At 39.2% G+C, this 23,770-nt stretch overlaps 1 protein-coding gene and 1 non-coding gene across 2 annotated transcripts in view; both read left to right on the forward strand.

Annotated features, from left to right (window-relative positions):
- Haus6 (HAUS augmin like complex subunit 6) overlaps nucleotides 1-16,385 on the forward strand; it is a 36,929-nt gene extending 20,544 nt beyond the window's left edge. Inside the window, 8 exon segments of the mRNA XM_042692937.1 lie at nucleotides 167-293; nucleotides 1,207-1,309; nucleotides 3,880-3,955; nucleotides 7,700-7,754; nucleotides 8,179-8,364; nucleotides 13,882-14,017; nucleotides 15,280-16,309; nucleotides 16,311-16,385. Of these exon segments, the coding sequence (XP_042548871.1) occupies nucleotides 167-293; nucleotides 1,207-1,309; nucleotides 3,880-3,955; nucleotides 7,700-7,754; nucleotides 8,179-8,364; nucleotides 13,882-14,017; nucleotides 15,280-16,309; nucleotides 16,311-16,371 (1,774 nt within the window). The 3' untranslated portion in view covers nucleotides 16,372-16,385.
- On the forward strand, nucleotides 7,490-7,620 carry LOC122118992. The gene has a single exon (XR_006149485.1).
- Nucleotides 16,386-23,770: the final 7,385 nt, after the last annotated feature.

Consider the following 23,770-nt stretch of genomic DNA (forward strand, 5'->3'; position numbering starts at 1 on the left):
GGTATTTTATGTTCATAATAATTATTTGTGAGATTTTATTCAATTTATATACAGTTTGCTCATTGAATTCTCAATTTGATTTTCTTCCACTTCCTTAGTATATTGTTTTCTTATATTTTACTACATATTTTTCTTTTGAATAAAGTTACTTTTTATGCTGTCATAGGTATAAAATAAAGGAAGACCTCACAGATATAAGGCATTCTATTACTGAAAAGCAAAGAGAATGGCATAAGAAATGGGAAGAAAGCCTTGGCCTATCTCCTTTCAGTCTAATTAAAGGTTGCACTCCAGTAAGTAATGTTGATGTGTCTTATGGAGAGTAGTTTAATTTTGTCAAAGTTGACTTATGTTAAAAGTAACCTAGAAATTATACACATACACACATATATGTATTCATAAGCATATATACTTACGTTTTTTTAAATCTTGGGTCTAAAGTTCAAATGCTTTAGTTTCTGTAATTTTTCTAAGTACAGAGAAGAATTTTTAATAAGCTATTATTGTCATTTATAGTTAATATCTTAAAATTCAGATGGCTATATTAGAAAATGAGATTTACCCTTGATATAAGCTATTTCAATGTTTGAGACATACTTGGAAAATAAAGCAACTTTTTGTTTTTCTTGGTTATGGGGGCTTGAACTCAGGACCTAGGTATTGTTCTTGAGCTTTTTTGCTCTACCACTTTGATACCTCCACTTCCAGTTTTGAGGGGTTAATTAGAGATAGGAGTCTTATGGGGACTTATCTGCCCAGCTGTCTTCGAATTGTGATCCTCAGATCTCAGCCTACTAAGTAGCTACGGTTACAGGCATGAGCCACCAGCACCTGGCTGTAACTCTTTTGCTTAGAATATTTAAAAATTTGGTCTGGGAAGGTGGCTCAGTGGTAGAGCGCTTGCCTTGCATGCCTGAGGCCCTGGGTTCGATTCCTCAGCAACACATAAGCAAAAAGAAAAAAGCTGGAAGTGGCGCTGTGGCTCAAGTGGAGGAGCGCTAACCTTGAGCTGAAGAGCTGAGGGACAGCGCCCAGGCCCAGAGTTCAGGCCCCACGACTGGACCCAAAAAAAAGAATATTTTAAAATTTGAAAGTAGTTACAAGATATGTATTTGATAAATTTTTAATAGACAGAATAAATACCTAGTCATAGATTCACTAGTATTGTTGTTACTATAATTATTAAATGCTTCATTCTATTTTAAGGCTGTGAATCTCCTACCACCCATGTCTCCCCTTTCATTTGATCCTGTCTCAGAGGAAGTGTATGAAAAGAGTATTCTGTCTCAGTACCCTGCTTTACTTCCAGGTTGGTTGTTTTTTTTTTTTTTTTTTTTTTAATCATTTTCTCTTTTGAACCTTGCTACTGTCATTTTTCATTATTACCATAGTTCTTTATATTTTTTGTCCCTTTTACTCGGTTATATAGTGACATGTACATAACATACTTTTACCATTTTAGTCATCGCAAAGTGGAAAGCACAATGGCATTTAGTAAAATGTTATGTAATCCTCACCAATTTTTAGTTCAGAACATAATCATCTAAAAGGGGCCCCTTATCCATGGAGTAATCATTCCTCCTTTTCTACTCCCCTTGTCTCTTGCATACTGTAATACACTTTCTGGTTCTGAATTTGCCTGTTTTGGCTACTTCATATAAATTAAGTCATGCATATAAAATGAGGCCTTTTGTGTCTGGCTTTACTTATCATTATCATAGACAGACTCCTTGCTGGCAGAGCCTTCATGTTTTAATTCTTTCTCCCATTATTAGTATAGTAGTGGCACATATAATTCAGTGATAGGATTATACGCAAATATGCTGCTCTAAAGTAAGCTAAGTAATACAGTTGCAATTTTGTTGGCTTATGTGCTAATTACGTGATCTGTATACTTTTTTTTTTTTTTTTTTTTTGGTATGTCATGGGCTTAAACTTTGGGCTTGGGCACTGTCCCTACATTCTTTCAGCTCAAGGCGAGCGCTCTACCGCTTGAGCCACAGCACCACTTGCAGTTTTCTAGTGGTTTATTGGAGATAAGAGTTTCATGGACTTTCCTGCCTGGGCTGGCTTTGAACTGCGATCCTCAGATCTCAGCCTCCTGAGTAGCTAGGATTAATGGTGTGAGCCACCGGCGCCTGGCTTGTGATCTGTATACTTAAACATAGTTAAATAACACTGAAAAATTATAGTCGGTTAGGTTTCTTGTGTAAATGTGTGTGGGGAGTGGGGGGTGGGAGGCTTAAACTCAGGGCCTGGGCACTGTCCCTCCACTTTTTCAGAATCATTTGAGACATAGCTTAACTTCAGACTTTTTTTAGTGGTTAATTGGAGATAAGAGTCTTAAAGACTTTTCATGCCCAGGCTGTCTTCAAACCATCATCCACAGATCTCAGCTTCCTGAGTAGCTAGGATTCTATATATGAGCTATTGTGCCCAGCATTAAGTTAATTTTTGGGAACTCAAATATAGCCTTATACATATAACAGTCATTTTATGTTTTAGTTAAAAAAATTTTTCTGAAAACTTTTTGTGGCTCAGCCTGTGTTTATTAGGGAACTTGGCCTGTAGTTTTCTTTTTTGTTGAATTCTTCTGTGCTATATTTATTTATTTACTTATTTTTTGTCATTCTTGGGGCTTGAAACTCTGGGCCTGCGCCCTGTCACTCAGCTCTTCAGCAGCTTGAGCTACAGCTCCACTTCTGGTTTTTCTGGTGGTTTATTGGAGATAAGAGTATGACAGACTTGGGGCTGGGAAGGTGGCTCAGTGGTAGAGCGGTTGCCTTGCATGCATGAGGCCCTGGGTTTGATTCCTCAGCATCACATAAGCAAAAAGAAAAAAGCCAGAAGTGGCGCTGTGGCTCAAGCGGTAGAGCACTAGCCTTGAGCTGAAGAACTGAGGGACAGCGCCCAGGCCCAGAGTTCAGGCACCATGACCAGATCCCCCCCCCCCCCCCCCCCAAAAAAAAAAAAAAAAAAGAGTATGACGGGCTTTATTGCCTGGTCTGGCTTTGAACTGTAATCCTCAGATCTCAACCTCCTGTGTAGTTAGTATTATAGGCAGAAGCCATGACGCCTGGCCCCACTATATATTTTGAGGAATAGTTTGAAGAGCCTTGGTGTTAGTTCTTCTTTAATGGTCTTCTAGAATTCAGTCCCAGGCTATTATTTGTTGAGAGATTTAAGTTTATATTTATCTGTTATTATTATTATTATTTTAGTATATATCAGTTGTACCAGGGGGACTTTATGACATTTCTACACAAGTACAAATGTATTCCCATCAGTGTCACCCTTCCATTACTGTTGTTGGGAATTTTTTTTTTCCCCCCCATTGGTATTGGGGCTTGAAACTCTGGGCCTGGCTGCTCTCTCTGAGCTCTTCAGTTAGAGGTGAGTGTTCTATCACTTGAGCCACAGTGCCACTCCGGTTTTCTGGTGGTTAATTGGAGATAAGAGTCTCATGGACTTTCCTTCCTGGGCTGGCTTTGAACCGAGATCCTCAGATCTTAGCCTCCTGAGTAGCTAGGATTACAGGTATGAGCCACCAGCACCCCACTTGTTGGGAAAATTTTATTACTGCTTTAATCAGCAGTCTTTTCTTATAAAGGTCTATTAGTGGATATTTTCTTTCTTATCATTTGACCTTAACACTTGGAAATTATCTTTTGTTAATAATGTTTATATTCTTTTTTTTTTGTTCTTCTTTTTATAAGTTATTTCAGACAACAGGATATAGCTCAGTGGTAGAGTCCTTGCCTAGCATGAGGAAAAACATGTTTTGAACCCTAGCTTTGGGAAAATAAAATTAGAATTCTAAGAGATCCTTGAATATTAGAAAGTGTGAACATAACTAAAAACAATTGTTTTCTACTTCAGATACACATAAGCAACATAAACAAGAAAATGGTGACATTGAATCCCTGGGAGCTGTGTGTGATCTAGGCCATAATAGGTAAAGTAAGTTTGGTTTTCACATTGATAATTTTTTTTTTTGTCAGTCATGGGGCTTGAACTCTAGGCCTGGGCGCCGTCCCTGAGCTCTTCAGCTCAAGCTCTTCAGCTCTACCACTTAAGCCACAGGGCCACTTCCAGCTTTTTCTGCTTATGTCGTGCTGTGGAATTGAAGCCAAGGCCTCATGCGTGCGAGGCAAGTATTCTACCACTGAGCACATTCCCAGCCCAACACATTGATATCTTGTATTAATTTAGTCCCTTGTCAGTTTCCAAACTCCTATCAGTTAGAATAGGTCATAATTAACTAGACACTATTTTTCTTTTTCTTTCTTTTTTTTTTTTTTTTGTTGGTCATGGGGCTTGAACTCTGGGCCTGAGTGCTGTCCCTCAGCACTTCAGCTCAAGGCTAGCACTGTACCAATTGAGCTACAGCACTACTTCCAGTTTTCTGGTGGTTTATTGGAGATAAGAGTTTCACAGACTTTCCTGCCTGGGCTGGCTTTGAACCGAGATCCTCAGATCTCAACCTCCTGGAGTAGCTAGGATTATAGGCGTAAACCACTGGTGCCCGGCTATAAACACTATTTTTCTAATACAGACCCACATATTGGGAAAAGTATTACCATTTATAATTAATGAGATATTTTCCACTATTATTTTTTATCTAAATATTGGATTTTATGGAAATTACATAAGGGGAGATTGGAAAATTTTGCCTTCTTAAATATGTAAACTGTTTTGAAACTATTCTGGGGCCTTTTGGGACTTTTTGACTTTTAATCTTTACATTTCTCCTTTACTGAATTTCAAAGATAGGGCAGTATGCGCTTTCATATATGATACCTAAGTGTCCTTACTGATAGGAATCAAATTCTAATCTCTTATCTTTATAATTTTTTCTATTTTAACTGTAAGTATGTTTTGACAGTAGTAAAGATGAAACATTGGCTATCATTTTTAGCAAATTACTTGTCAGATTTTCTCTCTCAAGTTTCAGTCTTTTTCTCTCCTTTTCTCTTTTTGACTCACTCAGAATTTCGTTATATTGGCCTTGAACTCATCAGTCTTCCACATTGGCTGATCCCTTTTCTAATCCACTTCTCAAGATTTTTTTTCTTTCTAGATTTTGTCTTATATAAAAATAGTTCTAATCAAAGCTTAGCTCTTTTGCATGTGTATATTCAGTTATAGTAAATTAACTATTTTCCTCTAATTATGGCTTTTTAACATAGTAGTTATTCCTTTTTCCCCCCCCAGTTGTGGGGCTTAACTCAGGGCACTGTTCTATTTCTTTTGCTCAAGCTCTACTTCTGATTTTCTGGTGGTTAATTGAAGATTAGAATCTCACAGACTTTCTTGCTTAGGCTGGTTTTGAACCCCAATCCTCAGATCTCAGCCTCTTGAGTAATTAGAATTACAGGTGTGAGCCACCAGCACCCCAGCTTATAACACTTATAAATAGAGTTGTAGTTTTGCCTCAGGCTTTTACTTCTGTGAAAAACATGTTAACTTTCATTCTCTTTTGGAAGTGCTCTCTTATTTGGATAAATTCCCACAATAGTATCAACATTTTGTCTTTTGATTTTTTTTTTTTTTTTTGATCAGTTATGAGGCTTGAACTCTGGGCCTGAGCACTGTCCCTCAGGCTAGCTCAAGGCTAGCGCTACCACTTGAGCTACAGCGCCACTTCCGGTTTTCTGGTGGTTTATTGGAAATAAGAGTTTTACGGACTTTCCTGCCTGGGCTGGCTTTGAACTGAGATCCTCAGATCTCAGCCTCCTTAGCTAGGATTACAGATGTGAGCCACTGGCACCTGGCTGTCTTTTGATTTTTAATCTTGTTACAGTGCTAGGATTTCACTGTCCTCAATCTAACCATGGCAAGTGTATAAGGAGTAGATTGAGCAGTGGCTGCTATAAAGTTGTCTTGATTGTGATATTCACCGTTAGAAAGCTCCACAAAATGATATTTAAATAAAAATAATTGTCACTTATAGAAATCTCATCTTCAAAGTGACTTTACATTTGTTCACTCTGTCAGCTGTATTGCATTATTAAGTACTGTATTAGTGCCTGGGAATAGTATTTGAGAAAGGAGAACTTTATCACTCCTATCTAGTGGTGGTTTCTTAGTGGTATTGGTCCATAGACTTGTTGGCTCTGTTTGAGGGCTTTTTGATAATTTTTTTTGAAACTTTATTAAAGGTTAAATATGTTTTTTGAAGATTAAAATGGTGTTGGTATTCAGTCTCATAAATGGACCAGCAATAATATACAGGATAAGGAAAGGGATAAGTTCAGCAAGGGCAGAAGCAGGAATAGGCTGGAGCCTCATGGTGGGGAGCTCTGAGGAGCCATAGAAACAATTGGAATGATACATAGGGCTTTTTGCATTTGAGCGGTTTGTCCCTAAGCCTGGCACAAACCCACGTGGACTTGAAGGAAGGGTTTGGTTGGTGTAGGAGATTTGGGTGGTCTAAATGGGCCTCATGGGCACTGCCTCAAGGCCAGGGTTCAGGGATCCAGTCTTCTGTGGCCTGCTTGGCCTGTCAGAGGTCTCAAAGACTGAAGTGACTGATATGGGGTTCCCATTCCAATAGCTGTTACAGGATACTGACTTACTGTGTCTCTATTTCCTGGAGGTTGGGGTTTCTCTTTGGGTGAGGTCCAGAAGTACTTGCCGCAGTTGGATTCCCAGACACTTTCTGTAACCTGGCTCCTGATTGCAGCTGTATAGTGATGCTCCTAGGGTATGGCAAGCTCTTCAGGATAGAACTGTGGAAAGAGGCCACTCAACCACTGAGGCTAATGAACTACAGTGGCTGGCTGGATAGGTGTGAATTAAGTATTGGGTCAGATGCCAAGATGTTGCAGTAATGAATATGGGATTAGAGTTGCAAGGCTAGTAATGTTCTTGCTTAGCCCATCCAAAGGGTAGGTAATAGAAGGTGGCACCACTTGGCCAGACATGGGCTGGGCCACAAAGCCAAGGGAGGGCATCAGGTGAGAGTCACATTATCTTCTGAGCTTCTTTTAGTTGCACTCCCTGGGCTCAACCCAAGAGGGCTTTTCCTGCTTCATGTATGTAATGGAAGACCTCATGTTCTCCTTCAAGGAAGCAGGCTTTGCTGGAATTTCTACAAGCAATCTTGAGTTCTGCTTCATTGAAGCCAGGTTGCTGCCATCTGTTTCTCTCCTTCCTTTCTGTAAACAGGGATTGCAACCATTGGGGCTACTTAGTATTTTGCTAAGTGGGTGTACGCAGTGAAAGGAAGTTCCTGAAGGTGATATCTGGGGACACAAAGTCTAACCTCAAGGTTCTGATCCCTGAAGTATACCATCATACCTGGCCAGAATAATTTTAAAGCCTCTGTTCAATGATGAAATTCTATGATCTGGACCCTGAGGACATTGTAATCATGTAGTTTTAGTTGTTGTTTAAGTTGTATTCAAGTATTTGGGTGCTCATCAAACTTTATACTCTTTAAGAAATACTGTTGACTTAAATCTATACCAAGTAAAATGTTTATAATTGGGAGGCTGATACACAAATTGGGCTGGAATATTGCTCTAATTGCCACCATGCCTCCCTAGAATAAGCTGCCTTTCGATGACCGGGACGAATTGAGTGAAATCGGAACGGACAGATACGGGGCAGACAATTTATTTACACTATTCAGATACATTGGGTGAATGGAAATTTTCCTTCTTATAACTTGAATTGTTGTCATTTTTCCTTTTAGTACTGCCTCTTTCCTGTTGCAACCCATTTCATCACCAGATAGAAGTAGTACAAAGGTATAGTCTAAAACACTTTTCACTTAATTCTGGCTAAACTAAATCATATTATTAATTTTCTAATTAACAGCTTAGTTAAACTTGTTTTATTTTCATATTTCCGACTATTTATACATTTTATATTATCCTTACCTTAATTTTCTTTTGCTAAGTGGGAGTATTGGAATTGCTTTATTCCTCTAGTGAACATGTAATTATTAATAATAGTAATAAACTTTTTGCTGGGTGTGTGTTTCTGACTGAAATCCCATTGCTCAAGAGGTTGAGGAAGGGGGATTTTGAGTTTGAAGTAAGCTTGGTCTAAATAATAAAATATTGTTCCAATTAAAAAAAGTACTTTTTACCTGTGTCCTGCTAGTGAAGGAAGTTTCAAGATCAGTTATGATTATTAAGATTTTAACATTACATGTTTCTTTTTCTTCAGGATATAAAAATGAGAACTCCCAAAGAGAAAAATGAAACTCTTTCTAAGAATGTACCAGAATTTGAATTGGAAGTCTCCTCTGTATCAGACATTGTAAAAAATACAGATAATAGTCCATCTGAACAATCTCTACCAGCCAAAAATAGTGATCCATTCCAAAAAGAACAAGATCATCTGGTAGAAGAGGTTAGAAAAAGACTGTTAATATGTTATTACTCATTGTTGTTGGGCTCAGAAGTGAAACACACTTAATTACTGAGTAATCAATAATTTGAGGTAAAAGCAGCTGTGGATAATAAAAATCATTGTTAAAGCAAACTTAGACTTTGAAAAAAAAAAGTATGAATAGATTTCATATAAACTTGTTAACAGGGGCTGGGAAGATGGCTCAGTGGTAGAGCGCTTGCCTTGCATGCCTGAGGCCCTGGGTTCGATTCCTCAGCACCACATAAGCAAAAAGAAAAAAGCCGGAAGTGGCGCTGTGGCTCAAGGGGTAGAGCACTAGTCTTGAGCTGAAGAGCTGAGGGACAGCGCCCAGGCAGAGTCCAGGCCCCACGACCGGACCCAAAAAATAAAAAATAAACTTGTTAACATTACAGCCAGGATTTAGAATCTACTTTCCATACTACAATTCTCAGTCAAAACTGTAACATTAATTATTACATAATTTTTTCGGTAAATGTAACCAGTGATTATAGTTAAATACTTTGTCAATGCTTTGTGTTTGTTGCTTCCTTTTTTTTTTTTTTTTTTTTTGGGGTCCGGTCGTGGGGCCTGAACTCTGGGCCTGGGCGCTATCCCTCAGCTCTTCAGCTCAAGGCTAGTGCTCTACCACTTGAGCCACAGCGCCACTTCCGGCTTTTTGCTTATGTGGTGCTGAGGAATTGAACCCAGGGCCTCAGGTATGCAAGGCAAGCGCTCTACCACTGAGCCACCTTCCTGGCCCGCTTCCTTTTTTTTAACATTAGCATAACATTCAGTATTACCACTGAGCAAAGGTTGTTTTTGCTTCATAAATATTTTTAAATTAAATGCATTGCTATTAATGAACTTCATTTTTCCAGCTAGCCTTGTCCCTTAATGGTATTGACTGCATCCTCCTTTTACTGCTCAGTACTATGGAATTTACACAAACTTCTCAAGCTATTCAGTAACATTTTTATTACATATTCCACAATATGCCTTAGCATTATTTGAATTTGGTTATGCAAGCAGGAGAAAATCAGTTTCTTTTTTTTGTGTAGGTGTGCTGGTCCAGGAGCTTGAACTTAGGGCCTGGATGCTGTCCCTGAGATTTTATGCTTAGTCTGGTGCTGTACCACTTGAACTACATGTAGCTCCACTTTCAGCTTTTAAGTGGTTAATTGGAGGTCTTACAGACTGAGGCTGGCTTCAAACCATGATTCTCAGATTTCAGTTTCCTAAGTAGCTAGAATTATAGGCATTGGGCCACTGGTTATTTTTTTTTATTTCAGAATGATATAAAGCATATTTGGGTTTAGTGCACATGAATCTAGGTTTTGGAGTTTCCTCCTTTATACTGACTGTGATTAAACTAAATGAGCATTGTTTACATGAAAGACAACTAAATGCCGCTCATTTTTCTTGTTTGTAATATGCTGGTCAGTTGTATGGTTTCTTTTTTTTTGTCAGTTGTGGGGGCTTGAACTCTGGGTCTGGGCACTGTCCCTCAGCTTTTCAGCTCAAGGCGAGCAGGCGCTCTACCACTTGAGCTACAGCGCCACTTCCGGCTTTTTCTGCTTATGTGGCTGAGGAATTGAAACCAGGGCTCATGCATGCGAGGCACTCACTCTACCACTGAGCCAACTTCCCAGCCCAGTTGTAGGGTTTCTAAATACTTCTGAGTCTCCAAAGTCCTAATATCTTTATTGACCACATTACAGAAAAGATGTCTTTTTTTTCCCCTCCCTAACTGTGGAAAGCAAGTTACATTTTCTGGTTGGTAGGGTTTAAATTAGTAGAACATGATAGGAGAGAAGAGGAACATCCTACTCTCTCATAAAACAAAGTAAAGTGAAGTTACATTTTATTAATGTGTTTAAAATGGGGCATTTATTCCAAGTCTTTCCATTTCCTAAGAGGCAATGGAATTCCATTGTGTGTGTGTGTGTGTATATATATATATATGTACATATACATATATATATATATGTATATATGTATGACGGACGCATAGAATTCCATTGTGTGTATATATATATCACATTTTCTTGATCCATTCATCTACTGAGGAGCATCTGAGTTGGTTCCATATCTTAGCTATGGTAAATAATTCTGCGATAAACATGGTTGTGCTGGTAGCTTTAATATGGTCTTGTTTGTGATCATTTGGGTAAATGCCCAAAAGTGGGACTGCTGGGTCATAGGGGAGCTCTATGTGGAGTCTTTTGAGGAACCTCTATACTGCTTTCCAGAGTGGTTGAACAACTTTACATTCTCACCAACAATGCAGTAGGGTTCCCTTTTGGCCACATCCCCTCCAGTATCTGTTGTTATTAGATTTCTTGATTATAGCCATTCTAACTGGGGAATCTCAGCATTGTCTTGATTTGCATTTCTTTTATGACTAGAGAGTTTGAGCATTTCTTCATGTGTCTATTGGCCATTCTTATTTCCTCTTTAGAGAAGTCTCTCTCTAAGTCTTTAGCCCATTTGTTAATCGGGCAGTTGTTTCTTTGAGGATTTGTTGTTGGGGATTTAATTTTTTGAGTTCCAAGTATATTTTAAATATGAGGCCCTTGTCCATTGTATGGCTAGTGAAGATCTCCCAGTCTGTGGGCTTTCTGGCTAGCTAAGTCCTTTGCCATGCAGAAGCTCTGCAGTTTCATGCAATCCAATTTGTCCAATCTTCGTTTGATTAGTTGTGCTTCTAGGTCTCTATTCAGAAAATTTCAGCTTGTGCCAAGGAGCCCTAGAGTTTCTCCTATTCCTTCCTGTAATATTTTCATGGAGTCTGCTTTTATTTTGAGGTCTTTCATCCATTTGGAGTTGATTCTGGTGCAGGGTGATATATACGGATCTAGTTTTAGTTTTCTACAAGTGTTTAACCAATTTTGCCAGTACCATTTACTGAAAAGGCTGTCTTCTCTTCTCTTCTCTTCTCTTCTCTTCTCTTCTCTTCTCTTCTCTTCTCTTCTCTTCTCTTCTCTTCTCTTCTCTTCTCTTCTCTTCTCTTCTCTTCTCTTCTCTTCTCTTCTCTTGTAGGTCGTGGGGCTTGAACTCTGGGCTTGGGCACTGTCCGTGCACTCTTCAGCTCAAGGTGAGCACTCTATCACTTGAGCCACAGAACCACTTCTGGTTTTCTAGTGATTTATTGGAGATAAGAGTCTCACGGAGTTTCCTGCCCGGCCTAGCTTTTGAACCATGATCCTCAGATCTCAGCCCCCTGAGTAGCTAGGATTATAGGCGTGAGCCACCTGCGCCCAGCTATCCATTCTATTTATTTAGCTCCCTTGTCAAAGATTAGGTGCCTATGAGTTTGTGGCTACCTTTCGGGTCTTCAGTCCTATTCCATTGGTCCTCAGGTCTGTTCTTGTGCCAGTACCAAGCTGTTTTGATTACTATGGCTTTGTAGTAGAGTTTGAAGTTTGGAATTGATATTCCTCCAGCACTGTTCTTTCTACTAAGGATTGTTTTTGCTATTCGGGGTCCTTTATTGTTCCATATGAAATTTTGGATTGCTTCTATTTCATTGAAGAATGAGGTTGGAATGTTGATAAGGTATGGAATTGAATTTGTAGATAGCCTTTGGTAGTGTTTCCATTTTCACGATGTTAATCCTCCCAATCTAGGAGCATGGAAGCTTTTTTCCACTTGCTTAGTTCTCCTTTGATTTCCATTTTCAGGTTTTTAAGGTTTTTGTCATACAGGTCCTTCACCTCTTGTTAACTCCCAAGTATTTTATTTTTTGTGGGGCTATTACAAAAGGGTTTTCTTTCCTAATTTCAGCCGTGCTCTTCTTATTATTGGCATACAGGAAAGCCATTGATTTCTGAGGGTTAATTTTGTACCCTGCTGCTTTGCCAAAGTTTCCCATCAGCTCAAGTAACTTGGAAAATATCATATTAAATGAAGTAATTCAGGCCTAAAGAAACATGGGTCCCATGGTTTCCCTTGTTTGCAGTGACTAGTAAGTACATGTCTAGGACAAGCAAGAGTAGGTCAAAAGCTTTGTACATACGACCACATGAGATAATGGTACATTAGGCAGGGACACGAGTTTTTTTTTTTCTCTTCTAGTGTTTTTAATGTACTTACAATACACTATGTGATTCTTTTGTTTCTATTGTATGTTCTCTTCCCATGGTATAACCCCTGTTTTCACTGGATTTGATGCGGTGTTCTGTACCTTTTTGTAATTTGGGGAGGGAAAGGGATATTTCAGAATGTTTAAATGGGAATGCAGGCTGATCCATTGTGACAACGAGATGTACAGGACACTATATTGAAAACAAACTTTACAATGTCAGGGTTGGGTGGTGCAGGAGGAGTTGGGGAGGTGGGGAGGGAAGTGATGGTAGGGGGAAAATAAAGGAGGAGGTAACAATGCTCGCTATGAAATGTACTCATTACCCTACTCAAGTAACTATAACCCCTCTGTACAACATTTTTATAATAATGAAAAAAAAGTTTAAAAAGATGGGACATTTAGTGTTTAGTTCTAAGAAACTTTGTGCTTTCTTGGGCCAGTTTGATTATAGCTTTAGGAAGTTTATTTTTTTAATCTCAAGGGGCAGAGATTTTAATTTGTTATTTTTTTCTACTTTTGCTGATTCAGTTAGTTAATAGTGCTATTTTTCATATCACATTTTTTTTTTCTTTTTGAATGTATTCCTATTCCTTGTTCACTGTGTCACATAATGAGGTTTTTTGGCAAAGAAATATATCAGAATGTATTCTGTTAATAGAGATGTTATTCTGAAAATGTACTATAAAATTAATCTGCTTGCTTAAAAGTTATCATTTTAACCGGGCACTAGTGGTGCCTGTAATCTTAGTTACTCAGGAGGCTGAGAGCTGCGGATTGTGGTTCAAAGCCAGCCCAGGCAGGACAAGTCTGTGAGATTTTTACCTCCAATTAACCACCAGAAAACCAGATTTGGAGCTGTGGCTCAAAAGTGGTAGAGCGGTAGCCTTGAGCTAAAAGAGCTCAAAAGTCACTTTAGTGGAAATAGATAAAACCCAGAGGTATGGCAGATAGCTTAGATCACTTTAGGAAGTACCCCTGAATCTTTCCAAGTATAATGATTCTTAACCATTATTATTTTTTTGCTGGTCCTGAGGTTTGAACTCTGGGCCTGGGCACTGTACTGTTCTCTGTCACTTGAGCCATTGTGCCACTTCTGGCTTTTTTGAGTAGTTTGTTAGAAGAGTCTCATAGGGTTTCTTGCTTAGGCTGGCTTCGAACTGTGATCCTCGGATCTCACCCTCCTGAGTAGTTGGGATTACAGGCATGAGCCACAGGTGTCTCGCTTATCTGTTATTTTCTTTATCATGGACTATCCATTTAAGATAAAATAGAAAATAGTTTTTTTGTTACATTTTACTTTACAGGATTACATCTAGATAATCTATAAATAGCTCCCTGCTATTAGAGGATCTGCTATAAAGATCATATTCTTAATAGTTTTGTTATATTCTACCAGTTGGCTTGTTAATTTTTCCTTTTTTTTTCTGTTTCAGGTTGCCAGGGTAGTTTTATCTGATTCACCACAGCTTCCAGAAGGAAAAGAAATAAAATTAGAGGAACTAATTGACTCTCTAGTTTCTAACCCCTTCTTAACAAGAAATCAAATTCCCCGAACTCCAGAAAACTTGAGTAAGTTAATAATCTTCCCTATCTTGTTTTCTCTTCCTTATACATTACCACACTATTAGATCTATGTGTCAGATCTTTTGGAACTTTTTTTAAAAAAATGTTTGAGCCATGCCACTTCTAGCTTTTTGCTGGTTAATTGGATATCAGAGTCTCAGAGATTTGTCTGCCTGGGCTGATTCCAAACTGCAATTTTCATTTTTCAGTGTTTTGATCCCTTAAGTCTGTCTGACTTTCTGGTCTTGTCTGTGGTTTGCCTGGAGGTTGTATTCTTCCAGTTACTAACTAGAAGTATTAATGAGAAGTATTATGTGTGCATAGATATTTATTCTTCTGCAAATAGTGTGCAATGTATTTTTTCTTCTATGACCAAGAGTTCATATAGGCAATATCCTGATATTGGTTTCCTTGTGTAATCAATATAGATTGAACTTTTCTCTTTTGCTACTGTTTTACTTCAGGCTAAAATAAGCAAGTCTAGATTAGCTGTCAGCAAACTATATCATGTGAGCTAAAACTACTCCTGCTTGTGTTGTCAATAAAATAACACTGAACACAACCTTGTTAATAGATGACATTGTTTCTAGCTATTTTCAAGCTATAATGGCAGAGTTGAATAGTTGTGACAGATCAAGTGGCTGCAGTTTCCTAAGTTGACAAGAAAATGTTTTATTTATTTATTTTTTGTTGGTTGTTGGTTTTGAACTTGGGGCCTGGGTGCCATCCCTGAGTGCTTTTGCCTAAGGCTACCACTTTGAGCCACAGCATCACTTCCAGTCTTTCTTACATTTGTGCTGGTGGTGGTGGTCCTTGAATTCAGATCCTGGGTGCTCTCCTGCAGCCTTTTTGTTCAAGACTGGCATTCTACCACTCAAGCCACAGCTGTGCTTTGGCTTTTTGCTGGGTAATTGGAGTTTCATGGAATTTCCTGTCCTGGTTGGCTTTGAATGGTCATCCTCAGATTTCAGTTTTCTGAGTAGCTAGGATTATATGTGTGAGCTACTTGGCACCTAACCAAAAATGTCTTTTTAGTGTATATAACTTGTATTTGTTGTATGAAAGTATATATAAACTTTAGGAACAGTTTTTGTTATATGCCTTTACCTTTATTTGATAATTGAGGTGGAGTTTTCTAATGTTGAGGTTCGTTATATTGTGGAGCCTTGTTATTTATGTGGCTTTACTTTTCACTATTAGAAATAAAATGTCTTATCATGTTTAATTTCCATGGAGATATTAGTAAATTTTTTTTTCTTTTTAATTAGTAACTGAGATTAGGAGCTCATGGAGAAAAGCTATTGAAGTTGAAGATAACAGAAGTGCACAACCAATTCAGATGGATAATGAACATACAGAAGTACTGTCAGACTCTTCACCTGCATTGTGTAATCAAAGGGAATTTAGCATGGACATTTTTTTCTCCGATTTTGACCAATCTCATTTTCCTGAAGAGGAAGTTGTTTCAGATTGCCTCAGGAGCATGCCTCAAAAACATGTGACCAGTCATATAGGTGAACCCTCAACAGAAGATCAGTCAGATTTGCTAAAGAAGAAAATAATTTATAAGCAAGATTTAGAGAATACAGCTTTACTAACCAAGGTCTTAGAAACTAGCCAAACACAGACGTTCTTCCCTGGTGTAGGCAGTAGAGAAACTAGCCAAACAGAGACATTCTCCCCTGTTGTAGGCAGTAAAACAGATAGGAGGGATGGGAGTAAAGGGGGACATATTAAAATATTAGATCACTCACAAGCTTCTTATATTGAACCTTCTGTGCATAAAACTATGCCATGGAACTCTTTTCAGATATCAAGTCGAGTTAATTTTAAAAGTCTTCAGGATATGGACTATAGCATTTTAAATGAGACTCTTCCAGAAGTTGGTCGCCTAAGTCTTAACAGCTCTAGGAGTTCTGAGATCAATTTTAAGCTGGAACCAGATAGTCCTGTGTACAGTGGCATTTTACCAGATACTGTGGGAAAAAGACAGACTACTCCCAGTAGCATTTTACCAGATACTGTGGGAAAAAGACAGACTACTCCAGAATCAGATTTCAATTTACAGACTATTCGAAGTAAATTTGAGGTTCTGAAGAAATCTCTTTCCAAAATAAGAGAAGACTCTCACCTCTCTAATCCTGAAACACTTGAAAGACAGAAACTAGAATTGTTCCCTGTATCAAAAGACATACAAGCAGATAATATGCTAAACTCTTTGGATACTCATCATTTGCTAACTGACTATACAAAGCCATCTTTATCTATGTCTTTTGATGAAAGAAAGCAGTCTCTATCACCAGAAGCTTTTTCTGGTGGAGCAAAAGTTGAGGAACACAGTACCATTTAGTCTTGGATAACTTCTAATTTAAAGGTAAGATTTAACTAGCCCTGTACATATTCACTTGTTGAAATTTTTTCTAACCTCTTTGTGCTGGAGGTTAGTACTCTACCACTTGAGCCACAGTGCCACTTCCAGTTTTTGAGTGGTTAATTGGAGATAAGAGTCTCATGGGGACTTTTCTGCCCGGGCTAGCTTCGAACCACCATCTTCAGATCTCAGCCTCCTGAATAGCTAGGATTACAGGTGTAAGCCACCAGTGCTTGGCTATCTAAAGAAAAAAAAAAATTTTTAAGTCAGGGTTTCACTCTATAATTCAGACTCTATAATATAAACTTGGCTGTTCTCAACTCTCAGTCATCTTGCCTCAACCTTTAGCTTGCTGAATTCTCACAATGTAACACAGACAGGAAGGTCACAATTTGAGGCCAGCTCAGGTAGTTAGTATGAGATCCTATCTGAAAAATAAATTAAGAAAGCCAAAGGATTAAATCTGGTGATATGGCTCTAGTAGTAGAGCACCTGCTTGGCAATGAGGCCCTGGTTCAAACAGCAGGACTACCAAAAACAAAAACAAAATCTGTTGGCATGATCTTGTTGCTGGTTTTTGTTTTCTTTTGGGTAGTACTAGGAATTGAATTTGGTTATTTTACTGCCTGAACTGCTTCCAGTCCATGATCTGGGTTGTTACTGTGACAAAACATATTCCTTATTTCTTCAAAGGTGAGATGCTTGAACCCTCATTTTATGGTTACTGTCAGAATATGTGTGTGTAGTTTGAGCCAGAAGCAGAAACAAAAAACAATCCCAAACCCCCAAACTTAACTGCTTTTGTAGTGTAAACTACTGAAAGTAAATCATATCAGAATCTTTTTGTCTAATGGAAAGTGATTTTAAAAAATTGAGAAACAGGGCTGGGAAGTTGGCTCAGTGGTAGAGCACTTGCCTTGCATGCCTGAGGCCCTGGGTTAGATTCCTCAGTACCACATAAGCAAAAAGAAAAAAGCTGGAAGTGGTGCTGTGGCTCAAGTGGTAGAGCGCTAGCCTTGAGCTGAAGAGCTGAGGGACAGCGCCCAGGCCCAGAGTTCAGGCCCCATGACTGAACTCCCCCCCACCCCCCCAAAAAAAAACAAAACAGAAACATAGCCGAGTGCCAGTGGCTCACACCTGGAATCCTAGCTACTCAGGAGTCTGAGATCTGAGGATCATGGTTCAAAGCCAGCCCGGGCAGGAAAGTCTGTGAAAATCTTCAATAAACCACTAGAAAACCAGAAGTGGCGCTGTGGCTCAAGTTGGTAGAGCACTCGCCTTGAGCTGAAGAGTGCAGGGACAGCGCCCAAGTCCAGAGTTCAAGCCCCACGACCGGCCCCCCCGTCCCCCCCCCCCCCCCAAAAAAAAAAAAATTGAGAAACACAGGGTTGGGCTAGCTACTGGGAGGTAGAGATTGGGAAGATGATGTTGATTAAGGCCAGTCTGGGCAAAAATGAGGCCAGTCAGTTCTCAACAAAATAAGCCAGGTGTAGTTGGGACCATGTTTTTTATTTTCAGGGCTGAGGACCGAACCCAGGGCCTTGCGTGCCGGGTGGGTGCCCTTCCGCTGGGCTAAACCCTCCAGCCCTGGGACCATGTTTTTAATCCTATTACCTGGGAGGCATAGATCAGAGTATCACAGTCTGTGACTCGGGCCACTACCAAAATGCATGAGATTCCTATAAAAAAGTAAAAAAGAAAATTGATAAACACTGCTTCCGTGTGTGTGTGTGTGTGTGTGTGTGTGTGTGTGTGTGTGTGTGTGTGTGTGTGTGTGTGTGTGTGTGTGTGTGTGTGTGTGTGTGTGTGTGTGTGTGTTTAAACTCAGTTAAGGCTCTCTGTCCCTGAGCTTCTTTTTTTTTCTTTTTTCTTTCTTTTTTTTTTACAGGTGTGAGCCACCTGTACCCCCTCCCCCCACTACTTTAGCATTTTTGTGGTAGTATATCTGGGATTTGCTTTGAGGTCTATTTGGTGATGGAAATGGGGAGTAGAAACAATGCCAGGTGGGTCAGTGTATTCGTTTCTTAGGTTGTCATAACAAAATAGAACCAACAGATGTATTGAAATTTATTGTCTGTGGGTGCTGGTTGCTCACACCTTTTTAAATTCAGGAGGCTAAGGATTGTGGTTCAAAGCCAGCCTGGGTAGGAAAGTCAGTGAGACTTTTTTTTTTGCCAGTCATGGGGCCTGAACTCTGGGCCTGGGCACTGTCCCTCAGCTCTTCAGCTCAAGGCTAACGCTCTACCACGTGAGCAACAGCACCACTTCCAGCTTTTTTTTGCTTATGTGGTACTGAGGAATCGAACCCAGGCTCTCATGCATGCAAGCCAAGCACTTTACCACTGAGCCACCTTCCCAGCCCTGTCCGTGAGACTCTTTTTTTCCAATTAATAACCAAAAAGTTAGAAACATGTCTGTGGCTCAAGTGGGAGAACACCAGCCTTGAATGAAAAAGCTAAGGGGCAGCGCCTAGGGGTGGAGTTTAAGCCCTAGTATTGGCACCAGAGAAAAAAGTTCTAAAGACTAGAAATGCAAAATTGAGGTGTTGGCTGGTTCACATCGATAACTCTGAAACCACTAGTGGCTCCTTCTTTGCTCCTTCCAGCCTCTGGGAGACCCTAATTTTAGTCTTTGTGTTTATTTTCACATGGATTTTTTTCCCTTTCTATTGGTTCTAGGGCTTGAACTCAGGGCCTGGGTACTGTCACTGAGCTCTTTTGCTCAAGGATAGTGCTCTACCATTTGAGCCTTAGTGATATTTCTGGTTTCTGGTAGTTAATTAGAGCTAAGAGTCTTGTGGACTTTCCTGCCTGGGCTGGCATTGAACCACGATTCTCAGATCTCAGCTTCTTCAGTAGCTAGGATTACAAGTTTGAGTCACTGACACCCGGCTTTGTCTCTTCTTATAAGGATACTTGTTAATACTAGTTAATTAAGGGCCTACCCTACCTCAGTGATAAACTAACTGTAGCTGATTGTTTCTCTATGGCTATCTAAATGATGTTATATTCTGAGGTACTAGGGTTAGAATTCAAAACATACCTTTAAGGAAGACACAGTTCAGCCTATGACAGTATTATCAAAACAAGTGGCATATACATTGAATTAGAATTTTTTTCACTTTTATGTTTGAACATCCTTATGAGTTTAAGTAACTCATACTAGGACAGATTTGGATTTGTTAATTCAGACTCATTCCATATCATTTTGATTTGCCCATGATAATTAGATGCTGGTATTTTAAAAAGTTGTCTGAATAAGAGGTACTTATGTGAGAAAACTTTTTTAAAAAAAAGTTTTAGAGTAATTGCAATGTAAACCTTTTTTAAATTAAGGAATCTGCTACTATGAATCTTTGCTAGTTTTCTTTGTAATGTTTATTCCTTCCTTTTTACAGAAAATACTTTGAATAAGAGCCTTGATGCAAAAGAATTTGACTTGAAGCAGTAACCAGTTAATTTTATGATGTACTTCCATTGATATACTTCTATGTCACAGATTTATAACTTAAGTATGTCCTAGAAGTTTCACACACCATATTCAAGGTCTAAAAATCCTAACTACCTCTTGTTTGGATTTTTCTGTGGAGAGAGATGATGTAGTTGAATTGTCAGGTATTTGCAAAGGAACGTCAAGTTATGGGAAGGCATTTTGATTTTTTAAATAATCTGTAAGCCTTAGTGACAAAAGTGGTAGCTTATTAGGATCCAGTTAGTGAACATAAGGATAAGAGTTTTTGATATATTTTCACTAAATGGTTAACCTTAGTCAATACCTTTATCTTTCATTTTAAAGAAATAAACCACTTTTGGATCTGTATGGGACATTCTAGTATTAACCAAATAAGGTGAGATTAGTAGTACCTTGGGAAGGTCTACTCAGGCTTAACGATTATTCAAGTCCATTGATCCTGAGAAATGTTTGATGGAATAAAATGTGAGTGATAAGTGATGACTAGGGCAGAATGAATTTAGAAAAGAAAAAGATAGAAGGCAGTGGTGACTAGATACCTAACAGACCCTGTTAAACTAAATACTTTAGTGTGTTGGTATAGGGATTTATATTTAGTCTAGTTTAGACTAATTAATTAATCCATAACATTTATAATCTATAATTATGATGGCATTATTTTAGCTGAAGGAAAGGTAGTAAATACAATAATAAATGCAAACCCTATTTTTTTCTCTAGTGAATGTACTAAAATGATAGAAAATACATTTAAGGGCATTTGACTCAATGTAAAGAAAGTGCTGGGAGCTGGGAAGGTGGCTCAGTGGTGGAGTGTTTGCCTTACATGCACAAGGCCCTGGGTTCGATTCCTCAGCACCATACAAACAGAAAAATCCAGAAGTGGGTGCTGTGTTCAAGTTGTAAAGTACTAGCCTTGAGCTGAAGAGCTGAGGGACAGTGCCCAGGCCCAGAGTTCAGGCCCCACAACCAAAGGGGAAAAAAAAAAAGCGCTAAAATTCTCATTTCATAAAGTTAAGGTAACAATAATTGCTCTCTTTCCTTATACTCTGTAAACTGGCAAGTCAACACTCTAAATTTTAAATATTTGAATGCTACATGAGACTATTTGTAAATATGTTCTATATACTATTGTTTAGAATAAACATTATCATATACCAACCGTGTTTGGAATTTCCTGTGCTTTGCTAACCATAAAATGATCCCATTCCAAGGTATGACTTGAATGACAAAGTAAAATTGAGAAGTTTAGAGGTAAGAACATTTTGTTGTTACCATTACATTTTTGGGGCTGTTATGGGGGCTTGAACTTAGCCTCAAATTCTTGGTTGGCTTTTTGGAGACTAATTGGAAATAAGTCTCTTGGGTTTATTTGCTCTGGTCAGCTTCCAACTGTGATCTTCATATCTTGGCTTCTAGAGTAGCTAGGATTATATAGTGCCAAGGGTCCCAGCTGTTACTGCTGCCATTTTAATGATTAGATTTACTACTACATCATGCTCAGCTTATTGATTTAAGATTGGGGTCTTGCTAGATTTTCACTTCTGTTGGCCTTAAACCACAATCTTCTCAGTTTCCACCTCCTCAGTAGCTGGGATTACAGCTGTGAGCCACTATGCCTAGTTAAAAATTTTTTTTGGCAGTATTGGAATTTGAATTTAAGGCCTCATACTTGCTAAGCAGGTATTTATTCTACTGAGCCCTTTTGTGTTGGTTATTTATGAGAGAGGATCTTGCTTCCTGCCTAAGCATGTGCCCTGCATATGCCTTTAAGATCCATTAACCACCAAGAAACTAAAAATGGAGCTGTGGCTCAATATGGTAGAGCACTATCCTTGAGTTAGAGCTCAGGGACAGCGCCCATGCCCTGAGTTCAAGTCCCATGACCAAAAATAGGAACTACAAACTTAACCCCCCCTTTTTTTTTTGGTCAGTTGTGGGGCTTGAACTCTGGGCCTGAGCTCTGTCCCTCAGCTCTTCAGCTCAGGCTAGCACTCTACCACTTGAGCTATAGCACCACTTCCGGTTTTCTGGTGGTTTATTGGAGATGAGAGTTTCATAGACTTTCCTGCCTGGGATGGCTTTGAACGATCTCAGATCTCAGCCTCCTGAGTAGCTAGGATTACAGGTGTGAGCCACCAGCGTCCGGCTTATACCACTTATTTATTGACAGTGGGCCTAATAACAGTTGGTTGTTTTTTGAGACAAGGTCTTGCTATGTAGCCCAGGATGTCCTTGAACTCTCATTTCCTCCTCTTCATTTTCAATATTGGAATTATAGGCAGGTACCATCCAGCCTGTCTGGCTTATGTCTTAAAATCTTAATAGCTTCCTGCTCTTTGTGAGTAGTGACATCACACCTGCTGCTAGAGAGTTTAATAGAGTTAATCTTATAAAGCCTTGGAAAATCCAAAGCCTTATTATTTATATGTACTGTCTATACTAATGCCTCATCTGTAAAACAGGAGATCTACAGGATCACCGTTCAGAGCCAGCCTAGGCATTAAAGTCTGAGACTCATCTCCAATAAACCACCAGAAAATTGGAAGTGGTGCTATGGCTCAAGTGGTAGAGCACTAGCCTTGAGCTGAAGAACAGAGGGAAGCGCTCAGGTCCAGAGTTCAAGCCCCATGACTACCAAAACAAACAAAAATCCACCAGAAAGCTATCAGAACTGGTTATCAGCATATCTCATTGGCAAGGCAAATTAGGAATTTCAGCCCGAATCATTCCCCAGAAAGAGGTAATCTAAGATCCAATTTACAGTAAATACAAGTGGGGAAATGATACTGACCTATGTAAGTGAAACATTGAGCCATCTGTATTTCTTGGGCTTTGGTTTCCTCAGTAATAAATTTTGGAATTAAATGAAGGAATAATTGATCTACAAAGCTAAGATTTGTGTGTGTGTATGCTGGCCCTAGAGTTTCTTGCACTCGACCTGGGCACTGTCCTTGAGCTTTTTTGTTCAAGGTTAGTGCTCAACCACTTGAGTCATAGCTCTACTTTTGGCTTTTTTGGTAGTTAATTGGAGATAAAAGTCTCTCAGACTTTCTTGCCTGGGCTGGCTTTGAACAGTGATTCTAAATCTCAGCCTCCTTAGTTAGTTGGATTATAGGCGTGAACCACTGTGCCTAGCAAAAGCTAGGATTTTTATGATTAACTTTAATTAGTGGAGGAGATAGTGAATAGAGTTAGTAATGGTTAGGAGAGCCCACTTAGACTGCCTTGATTTAGCTCAATGGCCTTAAAGTCTTTTTTTTTTGGGGGGGGGGGTGTCCCGTGGTGCCTGAACTCTGGGCCTGGGTGCTGTCCCTCAGCAACTCAGCTCAAGGCTAGTGCTCTACCACTTGAGCCACAGCGCCACTTCCAGCTTTTTTCTTTTTGCTTATGTGGTCTTAAGGAATCGAACCCAAGGCCTCAGGCATGCAAGGCAAGCGCTCTACCACTGAGCCACCTTCCCAGCCCCTGTGGCCTTTTAACCACCAATTTTCCTCATCTATTAAAATAGAAAGCCTCATAGGTTGTGAGGATAAAGTAAGAGACATGCATCGAGTAGTTAAGAATACCTGGTAGTTAAAAGACTTGAATGTTTCCCAGACCTAATATGTAGTAATTTGGGGGAGGAATGACTTAGTGGCTGTACTGAGAATGTACATTTCAAGTAAAGAAGCAAGAAAAAGAGCAGTTATATTTCCTGTGTTGCCCAAGTTCACAGAGCTACAAATAAATACTAGAATACTACTACAACTCTAGGGATCTGGTTTGAACAGGTACTCTTTAGCTATGCCTGCTATCAAGCATCACTAAAATAATGGGGGCTAAACTCACAAAATCCAATTTGCCAGTTAAGCAATACTCATGGGTAGTCAAAATCTTTAGACTTTAAGCACCTTCAGACTATTTCAAATAAGACCATA

The sequence above is a fragment of the Dipodomys spectabilis genome, unplaced genomic scaffold (assembly GCF_019054845.1).
Source record: "Dipodomys spectabilis isolate Male_0828 unplaced genomic scaffold, ASM1905484v1 ptg000158l, whole genome shotgun sequence".
Taxonomy (NCBI): domain Eukaryota; kingdom Metazoa; phylum Chordata; class Mammalia; order Rodentia; family Heteromyidae; genus Dipodomys; species Dipodomys spectabilis.